The sequence below is a fragment of the Schistocerca piceifrons genome, chromosome 3 (genome assembly GCF_021461385.2).
Source record: "Schistocerca piceifrons isolate TAMUIC-IGC-003096 chromosome 3, iqSchPice1.1, whole genome shotgun sequence".
Taxonomy (NCBI): Eukaryota; Metazoa; Arthropoda; class Insecta; order Orthoptera; family Acrididae; genus Schistocerca; species Schistocerca piceifrons.
This window is the reverse complement of record NC_060140.1, coordinates 221,951,933-221,975,315: the sequence shown is the minus strand read 5'-3', so window position 1 is coordinate 221,975,315 and position 23,383 is coordinate 221,951,933. Positions and strand designations below refer to the sequence as shown.

The 23,383-nt window shown below is 43.2% G+C and overlaps 1 protein-coding gene across 1 annotated transcript in view; it reads left to right on the top strand.

The window, feature by feature from the left end:
• The window catches only part of LOC124788531 (proton channel OtopLc-like), a 132,927-nt gene extending 110,250 nt beyond the window's left edge, over positions 1-22,677 (top strand). The window contains exons 11-12 of the mRNA XM_047255802.1: positions 15,256-15,531; positions 22,214-22,677. Coding sequence (XP_047111758.1) covers positions 15,256-15,531; positions 22,214-22,677 — 740 coding nt within the window. The remainder of the gene's footprint in view (positions 1-15,255; positions 15,532-22,213) is intronic.
• The last annotated feature ends 706 nt before the right edge of the window (positions 22,678-23,383 follow it).

The window sequence follows — 23,383 nt, the reverse complement described above, 5'->3', positions numbered from 1 at the left end:
GCAGGATTCGGACCTGCGACCGTAGCGATCACGCGGTTCCAAACTGAAGCGCCTAGAACCGCACGGCCACTCCGACCGGCAACAGATGTTGAAAGTGACTACCAATCATCTCTTGGCATTTTTGGGCCCTGGTCAGAAAGTTGCTGAAGGCGGATCGAACCTGGACTGCTGAACTGCAGCAGTCTCATCCGAAATGTTCTACTGCCGTTCTTAGAGACTATGAGAATTGTTACGATACACCTCAGACTGGAGAGCTCCCACACAAAATAATCGCACACGTTCAGATCAGCTGACCTGGGTGGCCAGCTAGTGCTGAGACCAGACTCACCTCTTCTAACATCTCTGTTAGGCGTAAAGGTTGTGTAAATGTGCGGTTGGCTGTATGGGCAGTTACTCCATCCTGTTGGAAGTAACTTATTTTCCTCCTCCGTTAATACTGTCACAGATGACTTCATAATGTTGGCAATCTAATGCGCCTAAGACAGGGCCTGATATCGAAAATGGGACCAATAATGCGGCGTGCAGACACTACACACGAAACCCCAACCCTCAGATTATACAATGGTACGTTGTGGAAGTTATGCGAATTCTTCCCTGTCCGGAATCTTTAATTCTGTGATTTGACATAACCACTCAGCTGAAACCAGTCTTCAGCAGACGACACAAAGAATGGGTACATACCCAAGTCATTAATTGTTGTCTCAGTGAAAAGCAACTCACAAAACTGAAGGCTCTGAGGAGCATCTGCTGGTTTTAATGCATGAACAGCAGACAATCGATAAGGATGCATATGCAGGTATATGTGGAGTATTCGTCCGCATGAACGACGTGGTATGCCGGTCTCTTGCGACAGGCATCGGTCTGACCTAGTAGGATTTTGAAACATTTTCTGGCGAACTGCACCCACATTTGATGATGTGCGGGCTCGTTTCGCATTGTTTTATGATTTATTCAAAATAAATCCTTTCTGATGGCATTTTCGAGTATGCATTGCATGGCACTACTTGCAGGCACTTTGACATCATCAAACTTCTCAGCAAACAACTGACCACACCGTATCCACGACTTTGTTGTGACGTAACTTTCCTCAACGAAGATCCGCTGCACCACTTTGAGTACCACGTCCTTATTGCACTGCTGCACTCGCACTTACACAGCCCGCGGTATGATCTAGACTGGTGTGGATCACGTAGCGGGCGTACACGTTGGCCACTTTTATTCCCCTCTCCGGTAGTCTTTAGGGCTCTCGGCACCAGGTTGACGGGACTGTTACCTATCCTTCTGTCCAATGGCCAAAATAGGCGCTCTTTTTACCGGCCTGAAGATACCAAGGCAGCCGTCCGGCCCATATTCGCAACATTACTCAAACAAATGCGCCATCGATGTTACACTTTTTGCGACAAAGGTTGAAATGGGTTAGAGTTAATTGGGATGACTAGCTACACTGTCAGTTTACAACATCTTTAATAGGCCAGTCATTTAGACATTTAAGCACTAACTTTTCAAGAAGAAGACGTCATTTCCTTTTTCTCACCAGTCTTCGAAACGAAGTGCTACACACTATGAAGTAATATTCATCTAGGCGAATTTTATACTTTTCCCCGATTCACTTCGTTGTGCGTTAAATTACAGTGTCTCGGTGAAAATATTTTCGGAAGATAACGCCTAGAGCCACAACATATTTTGTCTTGCTTTATTAACCTCCTTTCAATACATCATCTGTCACTGATATCGTAAACAAAGCACCTAGTTCTAAATGAAGTATTCGTTTCATGAAATCTCCTCCTGGATTCCTTTAATTAGTGTCATCTGTTCTCAATCCAAATTCATCAGAAATTCTTCCTCTAAATAAAAGAATAAAAATTTAAATATTTATTAAATCACTCCTGTTGGTAATATGTACACAGCGCACAACAGCGAGGACATCACCGCCCGTACTCATCTAACTGGATACGAGTGTGGTTTTGTTTCGTGAAAAGCACGCAACAGACGACAAAATGTTAAATGTAATCCTCACGAAATCACTAGTATTACTCTCCGAATGACGTTCTTATTTTAAAGTGATAACGAAAAGAATAAGAATAAAGTTGATTTTTTCAAAACGTTAACACATTTATTTAAAGTTTTAGGGCCACATTTCTTCGTAGAAAATGAATCGTTACTGTTTTACACTACAATTCCACGTCCTGACCGAGGAATAATGCGAAGAAGTCCGCCCCTGGTAGCTGAGTGGTCAGCGCGACGGAATGTCATACTTAACGGCCCGGGTTCGATTCCCGGCTGGGTCGGGGATTTTCTCCGCTCAGGGACTGGTTGTTGTGTTGTCCTTATCATCATCATTTCGTCACCACAGACACGCAAGTCACCAAAGTGGCGTCAACTCGAAAAACTTGCAGCAGGGGAACGGAATACCCGACGGGAGGCCCTAGCCACGCGGCATTCCCATTTCCAATACGAAGAAGAAAAGAATAAAAGAGATCAACGTTATTTTTCAAATGAAATTACTTCTAGAATTACGGGATTGTGAAGTCATGGAAGTTGTTGACTTTGAAACTGATTGATATTACTCCATTTAAAACGTTTTGGCGTCTGCCCTCACACCTCAGAGGAGCAGGGTTAAAATTCCCAGTCTGTGACACTGATCTAAAACCTGACAACATATAACAGGCTTTGTGTTATGTGTATGACTCAAGTTCGCAGCAGTAAGCTGCATATCATAAATACTGTGCTCCTCCACCCATCCGCATTGAGTTGCACGCATATCCACATTTAAAGCAAGCTGCCATTCATTGCAGCACGCTTTGAGGGTTGTGCTTTCATCGTTAGATGGGTGCAAAGATTCAAAACGTCACGTAGATGTTAATATTCCTCCGCAAGTGAGCCTTTATTATTTCTGGTTCTGCACTTTTGTATATTTATCACCCACAATCTACAAAAAAAAAAAAAAAAGGACAAGGTTGACAGTGGATTCTTACATATATTTTTCCCATTACTCGAAGTCAGATGAAAATGTGTTCCAGCAAAACCCATCGTCTCTGTACGCTGTAGCTTATGCCATGTGGATCTGTAACAGATATAATGCATTAAAAAAATATTCACTCTTTGCATGCCCTCTAAATATGTTTACCTGTTAACAAACATGAAGATTTTGACAGATACACGGTAAATGAATGTATAGGTGTCATTTAGATAAGCATCATATTTATTGGTTTGTATAATTAATCTTAGATAGAGACAGTCAAGATGTCATTTTTTTACTTTCGCCGTATGATCTTACTACATTCCAGTGCCAATGGTGGCGAAATATAGTGTTTTCCATTCAGTAGGACATGAGACACCTGATAACAAATGTATCAAACCAATGCACATAGTTCTTCCGTACTTAATAAATCAATGCCACGTAAATAGCAGCCCAAAGTTAGTTCTTAGCAACTCATTTCACTAGTTTCGTGGATGTGTAAGCACAAAAATGAAAGGGTTTGCAGAGGTCAAGGCAATGGTAGGACGATAAAACAGGTTCACCTTCGCAGTGTGGAAACCTTAGGCTAATGAGGATCGCAGCAGTTGCCATTACTTTGCTGCGGTACGCACTCATTAACGACAATTGACCATTACTGGCACAACTGGGAACGGGGACTGCGCGTCCTGTGCCTTGCGATTAGATCATCCACCCAACTGGACCTCACAAAGTTATCCGTACACCAAGCGTCAGAGCTTGTCTGCTCTGCATTGCGTGTTATCTGAGCCGCTGTAAAGCTCTATCATTTTTTAAACTGATGACTTGTGAATAGTCGGAAATGAAAGTAATAGCGCATATTAATTTAGATAGCATGACATACATTTACGGTAATATTTTGGTTGCAGTTTGCATTCGGTTTCATTTCAAAGCGTTACTAATATTGGTTTTCTTTAACTATACCATTGACGAAACACACCTTTTATTTCTGTTTCATCTGAAAATATACGCTTTCGTATTTCACTTCGTTCGTTGTTGTCGTAGTCTTCAGTCCGAAGACTGGTTTGATGCGAATAACCACACAACCTACATCCTTCTGAATCTGTTTAATATATTCCTCTCTTGTTCTACTCCTATGATTTTTGCCACCCACACTTCCATCAAATCCTAATTTAGTGATCCCTTAACGTCTCATAATGTGTCCTACCAATCGACTCCGTCTTTTACTCAAGTTGCGTCACAAATTTGTTCTCTCTCCAATTGTATTTAGTACCTCCTCATTAGCAACACGATTTATACATCAATTCTTAATTGTTCTTCCATAGCATCACAATTCAAAAGCCACTATTCTCTAGGATGTATCATTTCCTGACATTGCTACATTCCAGACAAATACCTTCAGAAAAGACTTCCTAACACCTGAATGTAGATAAATCTAAGCATATAAATTCTGAGTAACTAAGTGTACGACAACTACAGCATTTTGTGTTATCGTACCTCTCGTTGCCGGCCGAAGTGGCCGTGCGGTTAAAGGCGCTGCAGTCTGGAACCGCAAGACCGCTACGGTCGCAGGTTCGAATCCTGCCTCGGGCATGGCTGTTTGTGATGTCCTTAGGTTAGTTAGGTTTAACTAGTTCTAAGTTCTAGGGGACTAATGACCTCAGCAGTTGAGTCCCATAGTGCTCAGAGCCACTCCCTACCTCTCGTTAATTAGCCTCCTTACGTACCTATATCGTCAAGAATTATACAATCGCAAATTACTGCCGTCTCTCATAGAATTCTCAACGAAAGAGAGATACAAATGCATTACGAGGCAAATGCGGAAAGGCCAAAGTCCAGAAATTTAGAGCACTCAGCTACTTAAAAATAGAAAAGACAATATGTTTGTGACATTTTTTTTGTTGCAAAAACAGACATAATGCCTATAGGATAACCGTAATCAGTGATTTTACAATGTTACTTACAATCCGTCTTGATTGCAAAATGTTTATTCATGTGACCGGTTTCGGTTCATCTAGAACCATCTTCGGTTAAAAGAGTAACCCGTCCAAATCCAGCAACTTTCACATGCTGCGTCACATAACGATGCAGCATGTGAAAGTTGCTGGATTAGGAAGGGTTACTCCTGTAACTGAAATATCAGATGTGAAGATGGTTCTAGATTAACCGAAACAAGTAACACGAATAAACATTTTGCAATCAGGACACATTATTAAGTAACATGTTTGTGACAGATTTAAAATTCACAGACGTACATCAAACATCATTTTGCGACGTAATCACCTTCGATCTCAACGCACTTTATGTTCAGACAGATGAGCTTTCTTCCTTTCTTTAACACTTTCGTCAAAAAAAATCTCCCACCACTTCTTTAGCTCATCCTCTCGGCCTCATCGCCGGTTGTAGACAACATTTCCCACCTATAAACAACTTAAGAGAGATGAAAAGATCAAAATCTGATGGTTCCAAATCAGGGTTGCGAGCGGGGTGATTCAAGATGTTCCAGAGTTGCTTTGTGGCGTTGAATGTGCGGAAACGTGACCTGTTATGCCACAAACAGTCTCCCTTCATTAACTTTCGCCTTCTTTTGTTCTGTGTAGCCCTCTGTAGATTTTTACGTTTCACAATACAGCTCAGCATTAATTGTTTTCCCATGGTACACAAATTCAATGAGGAAAATCCCATTATATTCCAAAAGACAGAAGACATGATTTTTCGGGTCGAAATAACAGTTTCGATTTTTTCGCACTGATTATCTTTTCGCCTCATGGGTGCACTGGATGCATCACAACTGAGTCAAGGAAATGTTCACCTTCCAGTTAGAAGTGTTCGAGAAATTCCCTTATGGGAGTGGTTTCTGTTGACATTGTATTGATCTGTGAGATGTTTTCTACCCATCTTGCAAAAAAATGGTTCAAATGGCTCTGAGTCCTATGGGACGTAACATCTGAGGTCATCAGTCCCCTAGAACTTAGAACTACTTAAACTTAACTAACCTGAGGACATCACACACATCCATGCCCGAGGCAGGATTCGAACCTGCGACCGTAGCAGTCGCTCGGTTCCAGACTGTAGCGCCTAGAGCCACTAGGCCACCCCGGCCATCGTTGTGAGAACAACACACAACAATTTGTTTCCCTTGGCGCCCACAGTACAGAAACTTCTTCATAAGCTCACAACGACCGAGTAAGCGTAGCGCACTGCGGCAGCGATGCGCACATCTCGCTAGCTCACGAAGAGAGCCCTATAAGTAGGTAACCGCAGGACGAGTTTGAATTCCAAAACCACCCATCAGTGATGCAAATGGTCATGACACAAAAACGTAATGGCATTGCCATAATATCTGGACTAACGAAGCAATGAAAGTCAGTAATTTGGTCGGATGAGTCTTGTTTCACACTGTTTCGAACCTCTGAAGCTTACGTTCCAAGAGTGAAACACGACAGAGGTTCGTTGATGATTTGGACACCTACATAGTGATATCTTTTGGACCCCATGGTTACTCTGCAAGATGGCGTTACTGCCAAAGGTTTTGTCACCACTCTGGCTGCTCAGGCCTTTCACATATTGCAATGTTTGTTTCCCAGCTCTGATGTTGTGTTCCAAGACGACAACTCGCATCATCCAGGACTTTTTTTTTTTTTTTTTTTAGCGCAAGGATTATTTGTTGCATCTCCGCTGGTCACCATAACAACCGTCCGCCCCGAAAGCTGAGTGTTCAGCGTGACGGATTGCCGTCCTACGGGCCCGGGTTCGATTCCTGGCTGGGTCTGGGATTTTCTCCGCTCAGGGACTGGGTGTTGTGCTGTCTTCATCATCATTTCATCCCCATCCGACGCGCAGGTAGCCCAGTGTGGCGTCGACTGTAATACGACCTGCGCCGAGGCGGCCGGACCTGCCCCGCAAGGGGCCTCCGGCCAATGACGCCAAACGCTCATTTCCATTTTACCATAGTAACCAGTTCTCAATGAGTATTTTGGTCTACTTCTGAGAGATGGTTTTGTGGCCGCTATCCAGCTCCATCACCTTCACGTGAACGTGCCATCGTTACTTGAACTTATCTAGCCGTAACTTTGCATCCATTGTTCACTCATCTGTTTCCCCGCCACCTACTCACCATTTAAATCTTCATCACTACACCTTCAGTTCTCTTACACATTAAATAAACACGTAATAAAATAATTAAATGACGCAACACACACATGAAGAATGACAGAGAAAGGGAACATTTTTAGTTCAAAGTATAGACTAGCGGTAAAACTGGTGAAACTAATCAAAACGCACGACGCATGCGTAGCCAGAAAATACTAACAGTAGCGGTGCTGCATTCTCGCATTTTCACATTAAGAAATGCATAGTTCTGCAACGTAATATTTGTTTAGACCAACATCAAAAGTGCCAAAAGAAGAAATAACTGAAAAACATGAAAGCGGGTGGCGTTTCCTGATATGAGTGAAAATCAGGCATGAAATAACGTAAGAAAAATCAACAACTCTTGTAACGAACCGTTTTTAGGTCTAGAAACAAAGATAATCATCTTTGTTTCTAGACCTAAAAACGGTTCGTTACAGCTCTTTGAAGCCCACTGGTGATGTTTTATTTCAGAAAAACGAAATGCGTTTGATGACAAAAGACGTGTTTCCTTGTAGTTACAAAAACGGAATTAAAATCCTTTCAACAATTTAGCCTATAACTTCTTAAGATACTATGACTCAGGTTTTGATACCGGGAAACATTCTCCTTGTTAAATGAAATCCGACCCATGAGTGAGGAACACCGCTATCTGGATGACTTTCACCTCATATGTGCCGGCCGCGATAGCTGAGCGGTTTTAGGGGCTTCAGTTTGGAACCGTGCGACTGCTACGGTCGCAGGTTCGAATCCTGCCTCGGGCATCGATGTGTGTGATGTCCTTAGGTTAGTTAGGTTTAATTAGTTCTAAGTTCTAGGCGACTGATGACTTTAGATGTTAAATCCCATGGTGCTCACAGCCATTTGAACCATTTGAACCTCATATGTTGCAGTGACCAAGAACTCCCACAGCGCAACCGAATAATGAACGGGGGATTTAAGATAAGTTAAGCTAAGATATCTTGAACCCATACATAACCTTTGTAGCAAATTTCTTGTAGCTACTTTCTGTACCTCCTAGCAGGAAGACTTCGTGCAATGAAAGTGGAGTTGGGTATGATCTCCTACAATACCAAATACTGAAAATATGCTCATATGATACCTAAAATCACCTCTTCTTCCCTTCACTGAAAAATAAAATAATCTCTCCACTTAAGGCAGACTATTTACTTTCTTTGTGAAAGAAAAAGAAACTGAATCTAATAAATACTCTTGTGAACGATGTTCTTAAGGGAGCACATGTGAGGATTCAAACAAAGATCATAGGAGTGGAAAATAACTTCTTAAAACTCGCAAAATGTGTTAAAACTGATAAGCAATTATATAGTATGCATAAGACGAATACAAAGTCCCATATCTTCTGAACAAGTATCCTTGAACGGCCCGCGTAACTTTACACGGACATACATCTACAAAAATCAGAAAAACAATCTCGGTTCACATCAACGCCCATAATACTATACTGTTTATTGACTGGAAAAACGAGGGGATAAACTATTTTCAGACTCGGATACATGAATAAGAAACCGATATCGAATCCTGCGTCTTTCAATCAACTCGTGTAATATAACAGAGAAACTAACATTACTCAAAGAAAATTAATTCAAAAGCATCTCTCCTGAATAAATCTGAAAACAACGAAACGGATAATTACACAAAGGCAGAACAGAGAAGTATTCATCTCCCCTGAATTATGGACGAAACCTCTTCAATTTTCCCATTTCAATACCACAATTGCCTTCAAAAATGGTTCAAATGGCTCTGAGCACTATGGGACTTAACATCTGAGGTCATCAGTCCCCTAGAACTTGGAACTACTTAAACCTAACTAGCCTAAGGACATCACACACATCCATGCCCGTGGCAGGATTCGAACCTGCGACCGTACCGAACGCGTGGTTCCAGACTGTAGAACCATTCGGCCACCTCGGCCGGCCACAAGTACCAATCTCTGACACTAAAGCGCTGTCCCACAAATCGGTACCAGTTGCAGGCTGCCTGTTTAACGGCTCCCAGAGGCCACAAAACTTGATTTTCAACATTGCGCATATTTATTGACCGAATTTAAAGTACTGTCATGATCTATTGATTAACGGCTACAACTTTAAGTTAAAAGTTTAAAACAATAAGACAAGTATTATGTTTGGGATCTGTGTGTTTGTCTTGAGGAGCGTAACTGACGGTGGGCAAATATCCGGATTATAATAATCTAGTATCTGAGAACGAGTAGATTTAGCGACTTCGAACAAACCCCACATATAAATTCAAACTTTTATGAAACTATTTCTCGGTGACACTCCCCACAATATGTTGAAAGGAAAAAGTCTATCGCTTACTATATTTTTGCTGTTCTTGCAATTGAACTCCAACATTAGGCATGAAGTTTTAATTTACAGCTTCTTTACTGTCGACTCTATTTGCAACACAACTCGCAGACTGTATCCGTTCATACCACTCAATGTACCTCCAATATTGTGTCATTGTACGACCTGCAGTTCAAGAGATATGACGTCACAAACATTGAGATGTGTGAAAAACTAGCTTCAAATGGAGAGCAAATTACCCAGACTATATTCATCAAGTATTTCATAATTAGAGCAGTTAGCGTCTTCGCAGAAGCTTTAAACATAATTTCAAACGTTTCTAATGTTTTTCTCGCTTACAGGTTTAGTGTCAAATTTTTAGCTCGTTTGTAAAGTAATCAGACATTTGAACCTGTTTTACATGCAGCAATTTGATTCTCTAAGGAGTCTGGGTTCTACTACCACTAAAACAAGCAGCAAAACAGGGTTTTCTACGGCAGCAGACGAAATCCAAGAAAATCGTCCGTTTGTCCCACAAGCCACACTAAATGGTCTCCGCTCCAAGCAATATTATTGTTCAACTGATTTCAGAGCTCAAGCACCTTGCTTAACACATGACTTTGCGGTACTCAACCAAAGACGAAGCTAGTGTGGCAGACAGAAGACTGACTTAATGTTCCTTGAGACATGCAAGTGATTATCGATGTACATATGAACACATAATATGAAAGATATCTATAGCAGGCGGCTTTCAGACTATCATCGTAGGCGGTACTGTTCTAGTTGCAAGAAGTCTCCCAGCACGCTGAACAGTTTTCATGACGGTAGAGCAACATCTGTAATCCGCAAACCATCGTGCGGTTTGTGGGGCGTATATGCTGAGCAATCGCTTTGCAACCTCCATGTTCCACAAGCAGATACTACAAGACATGGAAAGTTATGTGTAATATTCGCCTGTATATGCAAGAAAGTCTTTAAAATTTCAGTCGTTATCATTACGTCGAATCTAAGACGAAAAATAAAAATTATTTCCTGACGCATATTGGAGGATGGGTACTTGGAAGTTTGATAATAAGGGTCCTCATGATGCGCAGTCACTTTCTTATAGTATCTTCCACAGTAGTATGTTGAGCACTTCTGTAACAGTCTCTACCTATGTAAGAAATATCATAAAGCGTGCAGTTCTTTCTCGAATCTTCCCTGTTCTGTCATTGATCAAACTTGGTAAAGATCTCAGATAGACGAACAACACTAAGAATTTGTCAGATGAAGTTTTTCGAAGCGTCATCCGTCAGGGGTGAGATAGTCTTTCTTCGATAATATGAGGCGTCTTTCTGGGTATATTTACTTGGCCTTTTCATTTTAAATCTTTCAAGAAAGCTAACTGATGGCTCTGAGCACTATGGGACTTAACAGCTGAGGTCATCAGTCCCTTAGAACTTAGAACTACTTAAACCTAACTAACCTAAGGACATCACACACATCTACGCCCGAGGCAGGATTCGAACCTGCGACCGTAGCGGTCGCGCGGTTCCAGACTGAAGCGCCTAGAACTGCTCGGCCACTCTGGCCGGCAAAGCTAACTGATGCTTGTGACTCAGTCAAATGGCAGATTTCTGACTGTGTGGTCAACGATTCCGGGGCTGTTTTATTCATCACTGATTATTAGCGTCAGATATAAATGTGGCAGGAAAAGAACCTCCTATCCCCGAAAGTAGTTGCCGTTATTCTTTTATTGTGGTAGCTTGCTTGTACGCAACAACTATACAGATTCGTCAGAGGGGGAAATAGGCTTAGGCAAACTCTGGTGGAAATGATAACAACACAGATTAGTAAAAATATAATATATTTTCTTACGCATTACGTAATTTTAGTGTAATGTAATTCAAAGTTCACTTGCGCTGATCTACCTTTGAACACTGGCGTAGTCCTGAATCCAGTGACCGATGACTAACATAACATGAAGACTGTCAAGTTTTGTTTTTCTGGGCTGTGACGGTAGTTAAGTCGGGATACTACTGGAGAACTGACTTACTGTGGAACCGCGCGTCGGCAAATCAGCAGATATCCGCGCTCACTGGATGCATGTTTACTTGGGAACTATTTGTGCGATGTCAGACGGATTTCAGCGTTATATGCATCCTGTATGGAGTCTGACTAAAGTGCGCTCCACGAAAACTACGGTTCGATAGTTTTGGTACAGTACATAAACGATGCAGTAAATGGTAGGATTACCGTTAGTATTGCTAGCGCTGGTAGGGAAAAAGACATAAATGAATGTGCGACAGAGGAATTCTGATCCGACGACTGTTCCTCGTTTTTTGTTTGTTTGCTTGTTTGTTTTGCACATAGTTAGAACAGCGCATCGTTCAGTATTATTCCACTAAGTATTTTATATCCCTATAAAATATAAACACTTTATGAGTAATAAAGTTGATCGCGTGCATTCTGCGCTTTTACGCATCCAAGACAATTACATTTGACGCAAGTAAAGTTTACATGTACAAATATAAAAATGTGTATATCATTATTGTTGTTATTTTGTACTCAGTAGAATCTTCTTCATCATGATCAAAGATAAGCGTTCCTGTTATTATTGTCAAGTGCGAAAGTTATTTATGAATAATAGAAAGACGTTTTATATTAACTGGGCGGTGTTTGATACTTTTTTCATTTGCATTTTTTTAAGTTTTACCTGTTTTGAGGAAATTCCGTTTTCTAGCACTATGTGATGTATCTGTATTTATTTATTTGTTTTACTGTAATATCCCTTTTTTCACGTTACAAATCAACAATGTTCGAATAAATCAGAATTAAACATTTGTAATTTCAATTTTCCTATGAATACCGTTTATTTTATAGTAAAAGACGAGTAGATAACTACGTACAGCCCTTCGTATATCTTCAATCAGTTTCTAGACGGTTCGCCATTTCTGGTTTTTGGGAAAACCCAATGAGAGACTCATCCCATACGCAAACGAAGGCATCGAAATGGGTAACGCCTGATAGGTACGCAACACTCCTAACGCACGGATAACGCAGTTACAGTCTTAACCTACCGGGAAAGATACCATAGTCTGTGCTTACTGACGATAGTCTACGTAGCCTACGGTAGTTTCACAACTCAATGTCTGACCATTATTATGCAGAGCCTCTTTGGAAGCTGGCTTTGCCGTGTGGCGCCCTCTCTGCATATGTCTGTGTACCGTATTTGCTGGAGAACTCAGCAAGGTATTATCGTCTATTGTCGCGCATTATATTGCATGCTCAACTGTCAGTCTTTCCCTCAAGTATTAATCGTGTTAGGTGTTATTGAATCTTGTAACGAGGTGTTCTCAATTAATATAACAGTGTCGTCTCCAAACGGCCTCAGATATCCAATATCATTGTCTTCCACGGCGTTTATATACTGAATAACTCTCCAATTACACTTACTTGAAATGTACTGAAGCTTTTCTGAGAACGTCTTCTCTTTAGAAACGACTGTCTGGATTCTATTTGCTCAGGCGTCTCCTCTGAAATCTGACACCACAAGGGTAAGTATCTGTATCGATGCTTTCCCGGAAACTAAGAAACAGGGTATCACTGTCGGCTCCGTTACCTAAAGCCACCTATATCTTGTGAACGAGCAGAGCAAGCAAAGTTTCATACATTTGGTCTTGCGACATTCGATGATACAGTGAAGTATTTCCTTCATTACCTAAAATCTACTTTCAATTAACACTGTCGTCCGCGAATGGGGGTGTTTAACTGATAAGAATTGAGCTGCTTGTTGTTCCACGCTCTTCTCATATTTGGACAGGTCGGTTTTCACGCTCGGCACATGTCGAATGACGAAACACTTTCGACAACGTTCCTGAAAAGACTCACATGCGGAAGAAATACAGTATCACAAACTTGACAGATGCGTGTACTGTGTTCCAAGATTTGGAGCTCAGTGCACCCATGCAACATTATGCGACTCCACATCGTGATACCTGGACCACCAAAACAATCATGTTTCCACCTCTCACCATATAAGGGTTCATCCAGCATTGTCGAACATGGTCCTTTTGATGTCCAAGCGTTACGGTGTGGGAACATATAATGTTACATGGACGTACTGACCTCCAGATCTTCGAACGCAACACACTCACTGGTCAAAGTTATTATGCCACTGTACCCGTTCCCCATGTTCGTCTTTTACGGGATGCATTCGACCTTGATTATATTTTTATGGATGAGAACGCGCGACCGCATTGAACTGTGAAGGTGGAGAGCTCGTGGGGCAAGAGGAAATCCGGCGAATGGACTGAGTTGCCCTTTACCCAGACTTGAATCCCATCGAGCGTAGTATGCACTGGGGAGACGTACTGCAGCCTGTCCACATTAACCAACGACAATTCAGCAGTTTCGAGCCCACTCGTGGAGGAATGGAGAGCCCCTTCAAAAGAACTCCTAAATAGCCTTGTGGCCAGCATCGCAGAACGGTACAAGCATGCATTGCCATCCGTGGTGGACAGACACCCTATTAAGAACCATGTCCCGCCGTTAGTAATGGCCAGGAGACCATCATAATCGCAGTGACTTGAGCAAAAGTGTCATTTGTTTTCGTATCATTGGGGATTTCTTTTTGTTCTGCACTGTACTTTAGTATATTGTAGCGATTGTATCTATGTGTTGTCCAAGTTTCATCGAGCTATTTCACTTGGCCGTGAAACATCATGCAAAACTTGATTTCACCCCCTTAAATTTTTCAAACCAGTGTAGTAGGTGCAGCTCTCCATCTTCAGCCACCCAACGTCTTCAATCACTAAAATATCACGCTGAGGAAAGAACACACAAAAATCCACGTGAGTAGATGTCAATATCATGAAAATAACTAAGGAAAATGCGACCTGATCTCTTCCTTGTCTCTGCGTTCAAAGAATTTGAGTCGCATACAACATCAGCATGCTTTGAGTAAGGAAACTTTGCTTTGGCTTATGTTTGTAGCGGACTCGGGTAGGCGCGCCGGCCCCGGATCGAATCCGACCGGCGGATTAACGACGAGGGCTGGCGTGCTGGCCAGCCTGGATGTGTTTTTGAGGCGGTTTTCCACATCCTCCTAGGTGTATACCGAGCTGGTCCCCACGTCCCGCCTCAGTTACACGACTCGCAGACATTTCAAACACATTCACGATTTACACTAGACGCAGACAGCTGGGGTACACTAATTCCATCCTGGGGGATATGGGGTGGCGGCAGGAAGGGCATCCGGCCACCAATCACACTTAACATTGCCAAATCCGCACTTAACCCTGCCGACCCTGCGCACTATGCGGGATAAAGGCAGTAGCAAAAGAAAGAAAGGGTGTGCTCCCCTTATTAGGCTTAAGAAAACAGTAAATGTGGAACGATATGAACACATTTTATGGCATTGTGTACTGAGTAGAGGAACAATTCCGACATGATAATTGTTTGTATAAGAATGACAATGCTCCTTGTCGTAAAACAGCTTATGTGAGACAATGGTTTATGACAGTAACAAACATTCCTGAAACTGACTGGCCTGTCCAGAGTCAAGAACTGGACCCAACTCAGCACTTCTGGGTGTGACAAAACGATGACTTCGCTCCATACCCCACCGTCCAACATAGTTACCTTCTCTGGTTTCGTTTCTTATGGAGCATTGGCAGCTATTCCTCCATAGACATTCAGACACCTCACTGAAACTGTCCCCAGTAGAGCTCGTCATAAACGCGAAGGGTAGACGTACTCCACATCACGTCCAGTATCAAGTGTCCAAACACTTTTTATCAGATAGGGTATAGCGGTGCTACCAGCTGTGTGCATTCGATTTACAACAAACGGCAGTTCTTGACTGACGTGAAGTTCACCTTTCAGGAGGGGTGGATGGTCATGGCCTTCCTCGTCCCTCGAGCCGCCTATCCGTCGACTGCGCCAAGGCGCACAAGGGGCTGTTCGGCGGCATCTTCGTGGTGGTGCTCACCATAATCTCGCTCATCCTCTTCTTCGTCCTCCACAAGGATGACGACTACCGGGAGGCGGCGGAGCAGCAGGTGACCATCTCAGAGATCTCGCTCTATGTGATCTGCTCTGTGGCCACCATCATTTGCATGCTGCAGCTGCGGGAACTCAGATACTACCGCACGCTACCCGGTAAGTCTCCTCGTGAAGTAATGTATTTCTAGAGAATTAGACTCGTGCAGATGGAAAGGAGATATACTGACCTCTTATTGTGCCTAAGAACCATTTCATTTCTTGGCATTTCCGATCATTTGCATGTTTGTTAGAGGAAGTCTTCGGATACATCTGTATTTCTGTGTTTCACTCCCATTACCTTATTCACTGTAACTCTCATACTTTCTCTTTGTCCCTCTAGCACTCTCCCTCCCCCCCTCCCTCCCCCCCCTCTCTCGCTCTCTCTCTCTCTCTCTCTCTCTCTCTCTCTCTCTCTCTCTCTGTCCCCCTCCCTCCCTGTCTCAATCTCTCTTTCTCTGTTTATGTCTGTCTGTCTGCCTCTCTCTCCGCTCTCTAAACCTCGAATATACCGTCACTGCCACACACACACATACACACGCACACAAACACACACCCACACAAACACACACACACACACACACACACACACACACACACACACACACACACACACACACACACACAAACAGAGAGAGAGAGGGGGGGGGGGTTGAAAGAGAGACAGGCGAGAGAGAGAGAACTGCCCAAACGTGTATATTCATATCCATTAGTGGGCTTACTTACCAATTCAGAACACAGAGATGCTACTGACTGCATGAATAAAGTCGTACCGCTGCGAACTCTTCTTTATCCAAGTAAAAAAATGTCGTTTCAAACGTGTCAGAGAGCCGGTAAAAATGCCTTTATTCCTCAATTTGCTCACTTGACACGTTTCGGATCTACGAGTAGCTTCATCACCAGATATCCAGTTGCTCAGAGAGTCACAGGATACGAGCGTTACTATATACACTGAAAGTCCAAAGAAACTCGTACACCTGCCTAATATGGTGTACGGACGCCGCAAGCACGCAAAAGTGCCCCAACATGACGTGGAATGTACTCGACTAATTTCTGAAATAGTGCTGGAGGGAACTGACACCATGAATCCTGCAGGGCGTCCATAAATCCGTACCTGTACGAGAGGGTGGAGATCTCTTCTGAACAGCACGTTGCAAGGCATTTCAGATATGCTAAATAATGTTCATGTCTGTTTAAACACTTCCGCTGGCCACCAAACTTCCCAGACATGAACATTATTGAGCATATCTGGGATGTTTTGCAATATGCTGTTCAGAAGAGATTCCAGCCCGTCGTACTCTTACGGCTTTATGGACAGCGCTTCGGGATTCACGGTGTCAATACCCTCTAGCACTACTCCAGACATTAGTCGAGTCCTTGCCACGCCCTGTTCCGGCACTTCTGCATGCTTGCGGGGCCCTACACGATATTAGGCAGGTGTACCTGTTTCTTTGGCTCTTCAGTGTATAACCATAGTCGCCTGCTTCGTATGAGAATTCATGTCTCTGCAATATTGTATTAACTTCATGTTCTTTATAAATCTTACTATTTGCGACTAGAATCTTTCTTTGACCTGTAAAGTTCTTAAGACTGATGACGCGTATGGGGCAAAATGGTGCCCAAACGCCAGTTTCTGTCGAATAATTACAAATAGATCCGGGGGCAGGGGTTAGGGTCTCTGACTAGTGCTCAAAAAGTCATGGCTCTCGGGCGATGGCGGTCGAGAACACACTGTGTAAGTAGTCACCCTAGTTTTGCCAACGGCCTTGTCAAAGAAGACGCAGATTCATGACACTCTCTTGCCCTTGGGATAAGAATCTACTCCAGAAAGGTGGAAGAATCAGCAATGAAAAATTGGATGAGGCAATGTAAACCACTACATTAAAAAGGCCTATAAGTAAAAAACCGTCCTTTTGATCTCCCTCCATTGGCAATAGATTCCCGATTAATCTGCTATTCGAATATCGGTGAGAGGACTGCCAAGGCGTAAATGTCATGGGGAAAAAAAGATGGAATACTTAATGAAAGGATAGCATTCTACGAGAGAGAAAGTGTAATGCGAGAAGTACGTAGGCGGGAAGGAAGCTAAAGAATCTGAAAAGGTTAGTGATAATTTAAAAGAAAGACTGGGGCTACGAAGTAGACGAACTGAGGGAATTTTGCTATCTTGGAAGCAAAATATCCAATGACGCACATAAGAAGTAGGTAAAAAGGACATTCATAAATAAAAAAGGTCTTTTAGTATCCAGCACTGACATAAATTTCAGTAAGAAGTTTCTGAGAACGTACAAGTAGAGCGGAGAATTGTAAAAACCGCAACATTGTCACTGGAGAAACTGGAAAAGAAGAGTTTCAAAGTGTTTGTGCTGTAAAAGGATCTTGATATAGTAGCTGAACTGATAAGATTCTAGTTCGACAGCATCAAAAAGGAGAGGAAGACGTGGAAAACATCGACAAGAAGAAGAAACAGGATGACAGGACTAACGTTAACGCACGATGGAATAACTTCTATGGTACTCGAGGGAGCTGTAGGGAGTAAAAACTGTCGGCGAAGACAGAGATCTGAATAAAGCTGACAAATAATTAAGGACGTTTCCAGCAAGTGATGCTCTACCAGGAAGAGATTTCCACAGGAGAGAAATTCATGCTGAGCAGCATCAAATAAGTCTGAGGATGATAACCAATGAAAAGATACACTTTTTGCGTTGGTTAGTTGTCCTACTCGTCGGTTCGCAAATATTTACTACGGTTTTAATTCTCCTGCCAGTTTTCTTAATTTCTTTCACACAACAGGTGACCAAACAGTTTACGTTTGAAGGCCATACAGTCCAGTATCAGTTTGCCAGTCAGACAAGATCGCCGTGAGCACTGAGACAATCATCCCACCGACGCATCAGGTTGAAGGTACCCGTTTAGTAAAGCACTGTGTCCTACTGTGTGAAATAGTTTGTAACTGCCTGCTGCACACCCTCGTCCGACAGAAATCTTCCTCCTTTCAAGGCATTTTATTAGGGACCGAAGGCTTCATAATCGCATCGAGAGAGGACTACAGGGCAGGTGCTCGAGTGTCTTCAGTTTGTGGCTGGGCTCCAGATCGACCAGCGTCCTCTGTCGAATCGCGACCAGCTCAGAACTTGTCACACCATTCCACGGCAGTGTTTTCCGACAGACATGCTGCACCATATACATCCTTCATTCTCCGATAGGTGTCTACAGGTGTTTGTCCTTTAGCAGCTAAGAAAAGAATGAGCACACGTTCGTCCTATTTGCACGCTTTCGGTAATTACGTCGCCGTGATTCAAGTCTCTTCATTTACCACGAAAATGTCGAAAAGACATGAATGCCACACTAATCCCTTAGCTAGATGTCTGTGCTTACATGCCGGCATAGGAGTTTACGCTATGTTGCACTTACGCTGCAGAAATGCCCTCAAATGGAAACATTCTCATTGTCCCTTATAATATGGGCACATATTTACACTTCAATAATTTTTCTTTATAAACTGCAGTGACATTTGTAGAATCTAAGTAATACAGTATCTTTACTTGTTCTAGAAATTAAGTGTATTTTCATTTTTCTTTTACGAGATATTTAATCTTTAGATACGTATGATTATTTATTTTTTTTTTTTTTTTTGCTGGAATTTCTCAAAGGTTTAGGTGTAATACCTACTCCCAAATATCGATTAAGATTCGTTATGAAATATGAATTTCACATTAGCATCTTAGTCCACGTACACCTCATTTCAATTCACCTTTTCTTTTCATAAAATAATATATCCTGCAGTTATTGATAAACTTCTCTGTTTTGCATAGGTATTTTTTTTTGGTATGTCGTGGTACAATTTTCTTTACTTGTTCATTATGGTCAGATGACAATTACATAAAGTGTACCAATATTTCTCTAATAATAATGATTTCTATATGCTGTTATTCGATAGAAATAAAAATCCAACAAAATAAAATCATTTCATCTGCATATTACCTGTTCAACATGTGATCAATTAAAAATTATACAAAGATAAAATTTGATTTCTGATGTTATGATAAGACAAGAAATGAATCACTTACTGCTTTTAGTCTCCGTAACCAAAGTTGCTAATGCACGTGTTTGTAGTTGGTGCTCAGCTTGGAGGTAGATCAGTTCGAATCCTGGTAGTGGTCGCCAAGAGGAGAAGAGGTGGTGGTGTAAAGTTGCTAATCACTAGCCCTTGCGGCAGTGTCCTAAATTAAATTGCAAACCTCTCCACATTGTACCATGAAGCGAGAGTATGTGACAGTGTTAATGATGGGCTCTGCATCAGGTGGGGAAGTAAAGCTCTCCAGTTCCTTTTATGCCAGTGTAGGGTTTCATGCTCCCCCTTTTCTCATAATTATCACACAACGAGTATAAAAGTACACTATCACATATCCATTATATTCACGCTACAAATACATAAACGAGACAACTCCCTAAATTCGGAAGGAAAGGTGCCATTGTGCACAGAGAAAAATCATTCTTTCCCACAGGTAGCTGAACCCATCCCGTGGGATACTCCAGTCGAAAATGTCATACAGGATGTACAGAATCATCCTCGCACAGGTACCCACATCTAAGAGAATATCACTGACAATTCACTGTTGGAAAAGCATTACATAACATTGCATTTCACAATCATTATGCGGTACCTGTCTGTAACTGTATATGTTCTGGCTACAATATGTGTGCTTGCAAACAAACAAACAATGTAAATCTAACAATCTATCTACACCTACATATGTAATGCAAGTAAGAGCTGGCTGTATGGTGGAAGCTAAAGGAAATTCAGTTTAAAAGAAGCAGGTATAAAATTGTACTCTCTTAAGTTCTACCTAGAGTAGAATGAAACATTATTTTTTTAATTTTAATTTTTCGTCTCTGGAGAAAATATCTGAACACATTGAATTAAAATACATGCAGACTGCAATCAAATTTTTTCAACTTCCTCGTCAAAAGTAGACAAGACACAAATTTCACCTTAAACCACAAGCTTTTAGACAACCTGCAGCATATGTGATCTGAGGCTTTCCCGGCGAATGTGCTGTATCCAAGGTTCTCGGGTGTCCAGCAAGATCCGATCGTCGAAGTTCCACGATATTTCAGCGAATAACCGTTCCGCCATCATCAGGTGGTGCTGATGGAATGATCTGTCTGCGCTGTGTCCGTGGTATGTGGGGAAATGTGCGCATCATATCCGGAACTCGATAGACTTCATTGGCCGCCTGAAGGAGATGACAGTACAAGAATCCGACTTCATGGTCAGGTTCGACGTCGTCTCATTATTCAGACGTGTCCCGTGGAAGGTTCCCTCCACTTAATCAGTGAGAAACTCGGGCCTGAACTGACACAACTGTTCAGGCACGCGTTAACATCTACGTACTTTATCCTCAATGGTCAATACTACGAGCAGACCGACGGAGTAGCCATGGGGAGCCCGCTCTCCCCAGTGGTGCCCTACCTGTTCATGGAGAGTTTCGAAGAGGAAGCACTGGAAGCCGCCGAACTGAAACCTGTATGCTTCTTTCGGTTTGTGGACGACACGTTCGTCATCTGGCCACATGGACAGGAACAGATACAGATTTTTCTACAACATCTAAATTCGGCCCACACTAACATTCGGTTCACCATGGAGACTGAGAAAGATGGAAAACTACCCTTTCTTGATGTTCAGGTGGAACATAGGTCTGATGGCTTACTGGGCCACAGTGTGTACCGCAAGCCTATACACACTGACCTGCACCTACATGCTTCCAGCTGCCACCATCCGGCGCAGCTTAATGGAATGCTCAACACCTTGGTACATAGAGCACACTCGATCTCTGATGAACAGAACTTGCCAACGGAACTCAAACACCTGGAGATTGTGTTCCGCAAGAATGGGTATGGCAACCGCCAAATCCAAAGGGCCTTCCGACAACAGAAATGCAGCAAGAACCTAGATGGAGAACAACCCGAAGAAGAGAAGCAAGCTCGGGCCTTTCTGCCGTTTGCTGGCAACGTGTCGTCAAAAATAGAGAGACTGTTAAGGCGACACAAGATTGACACAGTCTTCCGACCACCAGCAAAGACCTACTAGAAACGGCAAAAGATGACGTAGGTCTTAAGAAAGCGGGCGTATGCAAACTCCCGTGCGGCTGTGGCAAATCCTACATCGGCCAAACAGTTCGCACGGTCGAGGACCTATGCAAGGAACAAGAACGTAACACCCGCTTACGCCAACCCAGCCATTCGGCCCCAGCAGAACACTGCATTGAAACTGGACACACAGCGAAATTCTAAGAGCCAAAAATCCTGACAGCCACAAGTGCGTACTGGGACAGTATCTACAAGGAAACCATAGAAATTCGCGTAACAGATAACCTCATCAACAGGGACACCGGGTTTCAACTTAGCAAGGCCTGGAAACCATTATTAAACACCATCAAAGAGCAACGACGCGAGCGGACGCGAAATCCTTCCGCCACGGCGGACGGAGATGAACTACGCCGATCACCGTCCGCGCCGAGGTACGGCTCGGGTCCCCGCGGACATAAATACCACGGACACAGCGCAGACAGATCATTCCATCAGCACCACCTGATGATGGCGGACGGGTTATTCGCCGAAATACCGTGGAACATCGAAGATCGGATCCGGCTGGACACCCGAGAACCTTGGATACAACCTGCAACATACAGTCCAAGCTTTTGAGCGCGTGTCCTTCGGTCGCTATAATGGTCTTCTTGAATTAATTCTCTGGCCAAATCGTATACTAGCTTTCGGTGATGAGAACCCCGTGCTGTAGGTCACCACGGTGGCTCGGGCCTGGGGCTGGACAACACGCTGCTGCTGATCGCACAGTCAGGCATGTTCCTGTACTGCACCTTCTCGGTGGTGGGCTGCGCGTTCGAGTCGTCGCCGCTGCGACTGGCCACCGAGGTGGCCGGGCTGTTCCAGACGGTTCTGCAGACAGTGTGCGTGCTGGACGGCTCCAGGCGGCGTTGCCGCTCGGGAGACCAGGCGCGCCGCAAGCCGGGGCGCGAGCTGCTCACCTTCCTGCTGGTGGCCAACGCCGCCATGTGGCTGGTCAACGTGCTGCACAAGGGCCACGCCGAGTTCCGGCCGCAGCACCTCTCCTTCTTCGGCATCTGGGCCTGGGCCATCATCACGCACGTCTCCATGCCTCTCGCTATCTTCTACAGGTTCCACTCCACCATCTGCATCTTCGAGGTCTGGAAGACCGCCTACAAGGTCAAGCACGTCTCGTAGCGCGGCCGTCCTCCTCGGGGGTTTCAGGCAAACTGGGACCACATCCAGCAAGATGTACTGCAGTCAAGATCTCCCAGCACCTGCTGTAGAACTCGCGGACGAGACACTCCAAGACTTATATCGGGACATCTGTGTCACAGCGATGCCTTTTTATGAAATTCTTGTCAGATTAAAAGTATGTGATGGACTGGGACGCTAAACCAGAAACACTGCCTTTCGCAGGCAATTCTCTTACCGTACTGACGGAGCTACCACGACCTGGAAGACAAGGAGTAAAGCTGTGGGATCATGAGTTGAGCCCGTATATCTCAATCAGTCGTATATCTCAATCAATTGGAACTCTGCCCCTGAAAGGCAAGGTTCTGGTTGGAGTCCTGGTCTGCAATAAAGTTTTAATCTACCAGACATTTACAAAATAGCACACACTCCACTACAGAGTGAAAGATAGATTCTGGCGACAAGGCTTAGACTGTGGCTAAGCCAATTCTCCTTTCTTCTAGAAGTTCTGGTCCTGTAAGATATGCAGCAGAGGTTTTGTGATGAGAACAGAATATTTAACACTTTGTCATTCTGTTGCAATCCTTTACTTGGAAATGAAATAATCATAAAAGACGATTACATTTTTTTATATTGCTCTCATTATTATTATTAATGTTATTGGCTATATCACAGATTTGGAAATGTCAACGTGCTACTCAGGAATGAA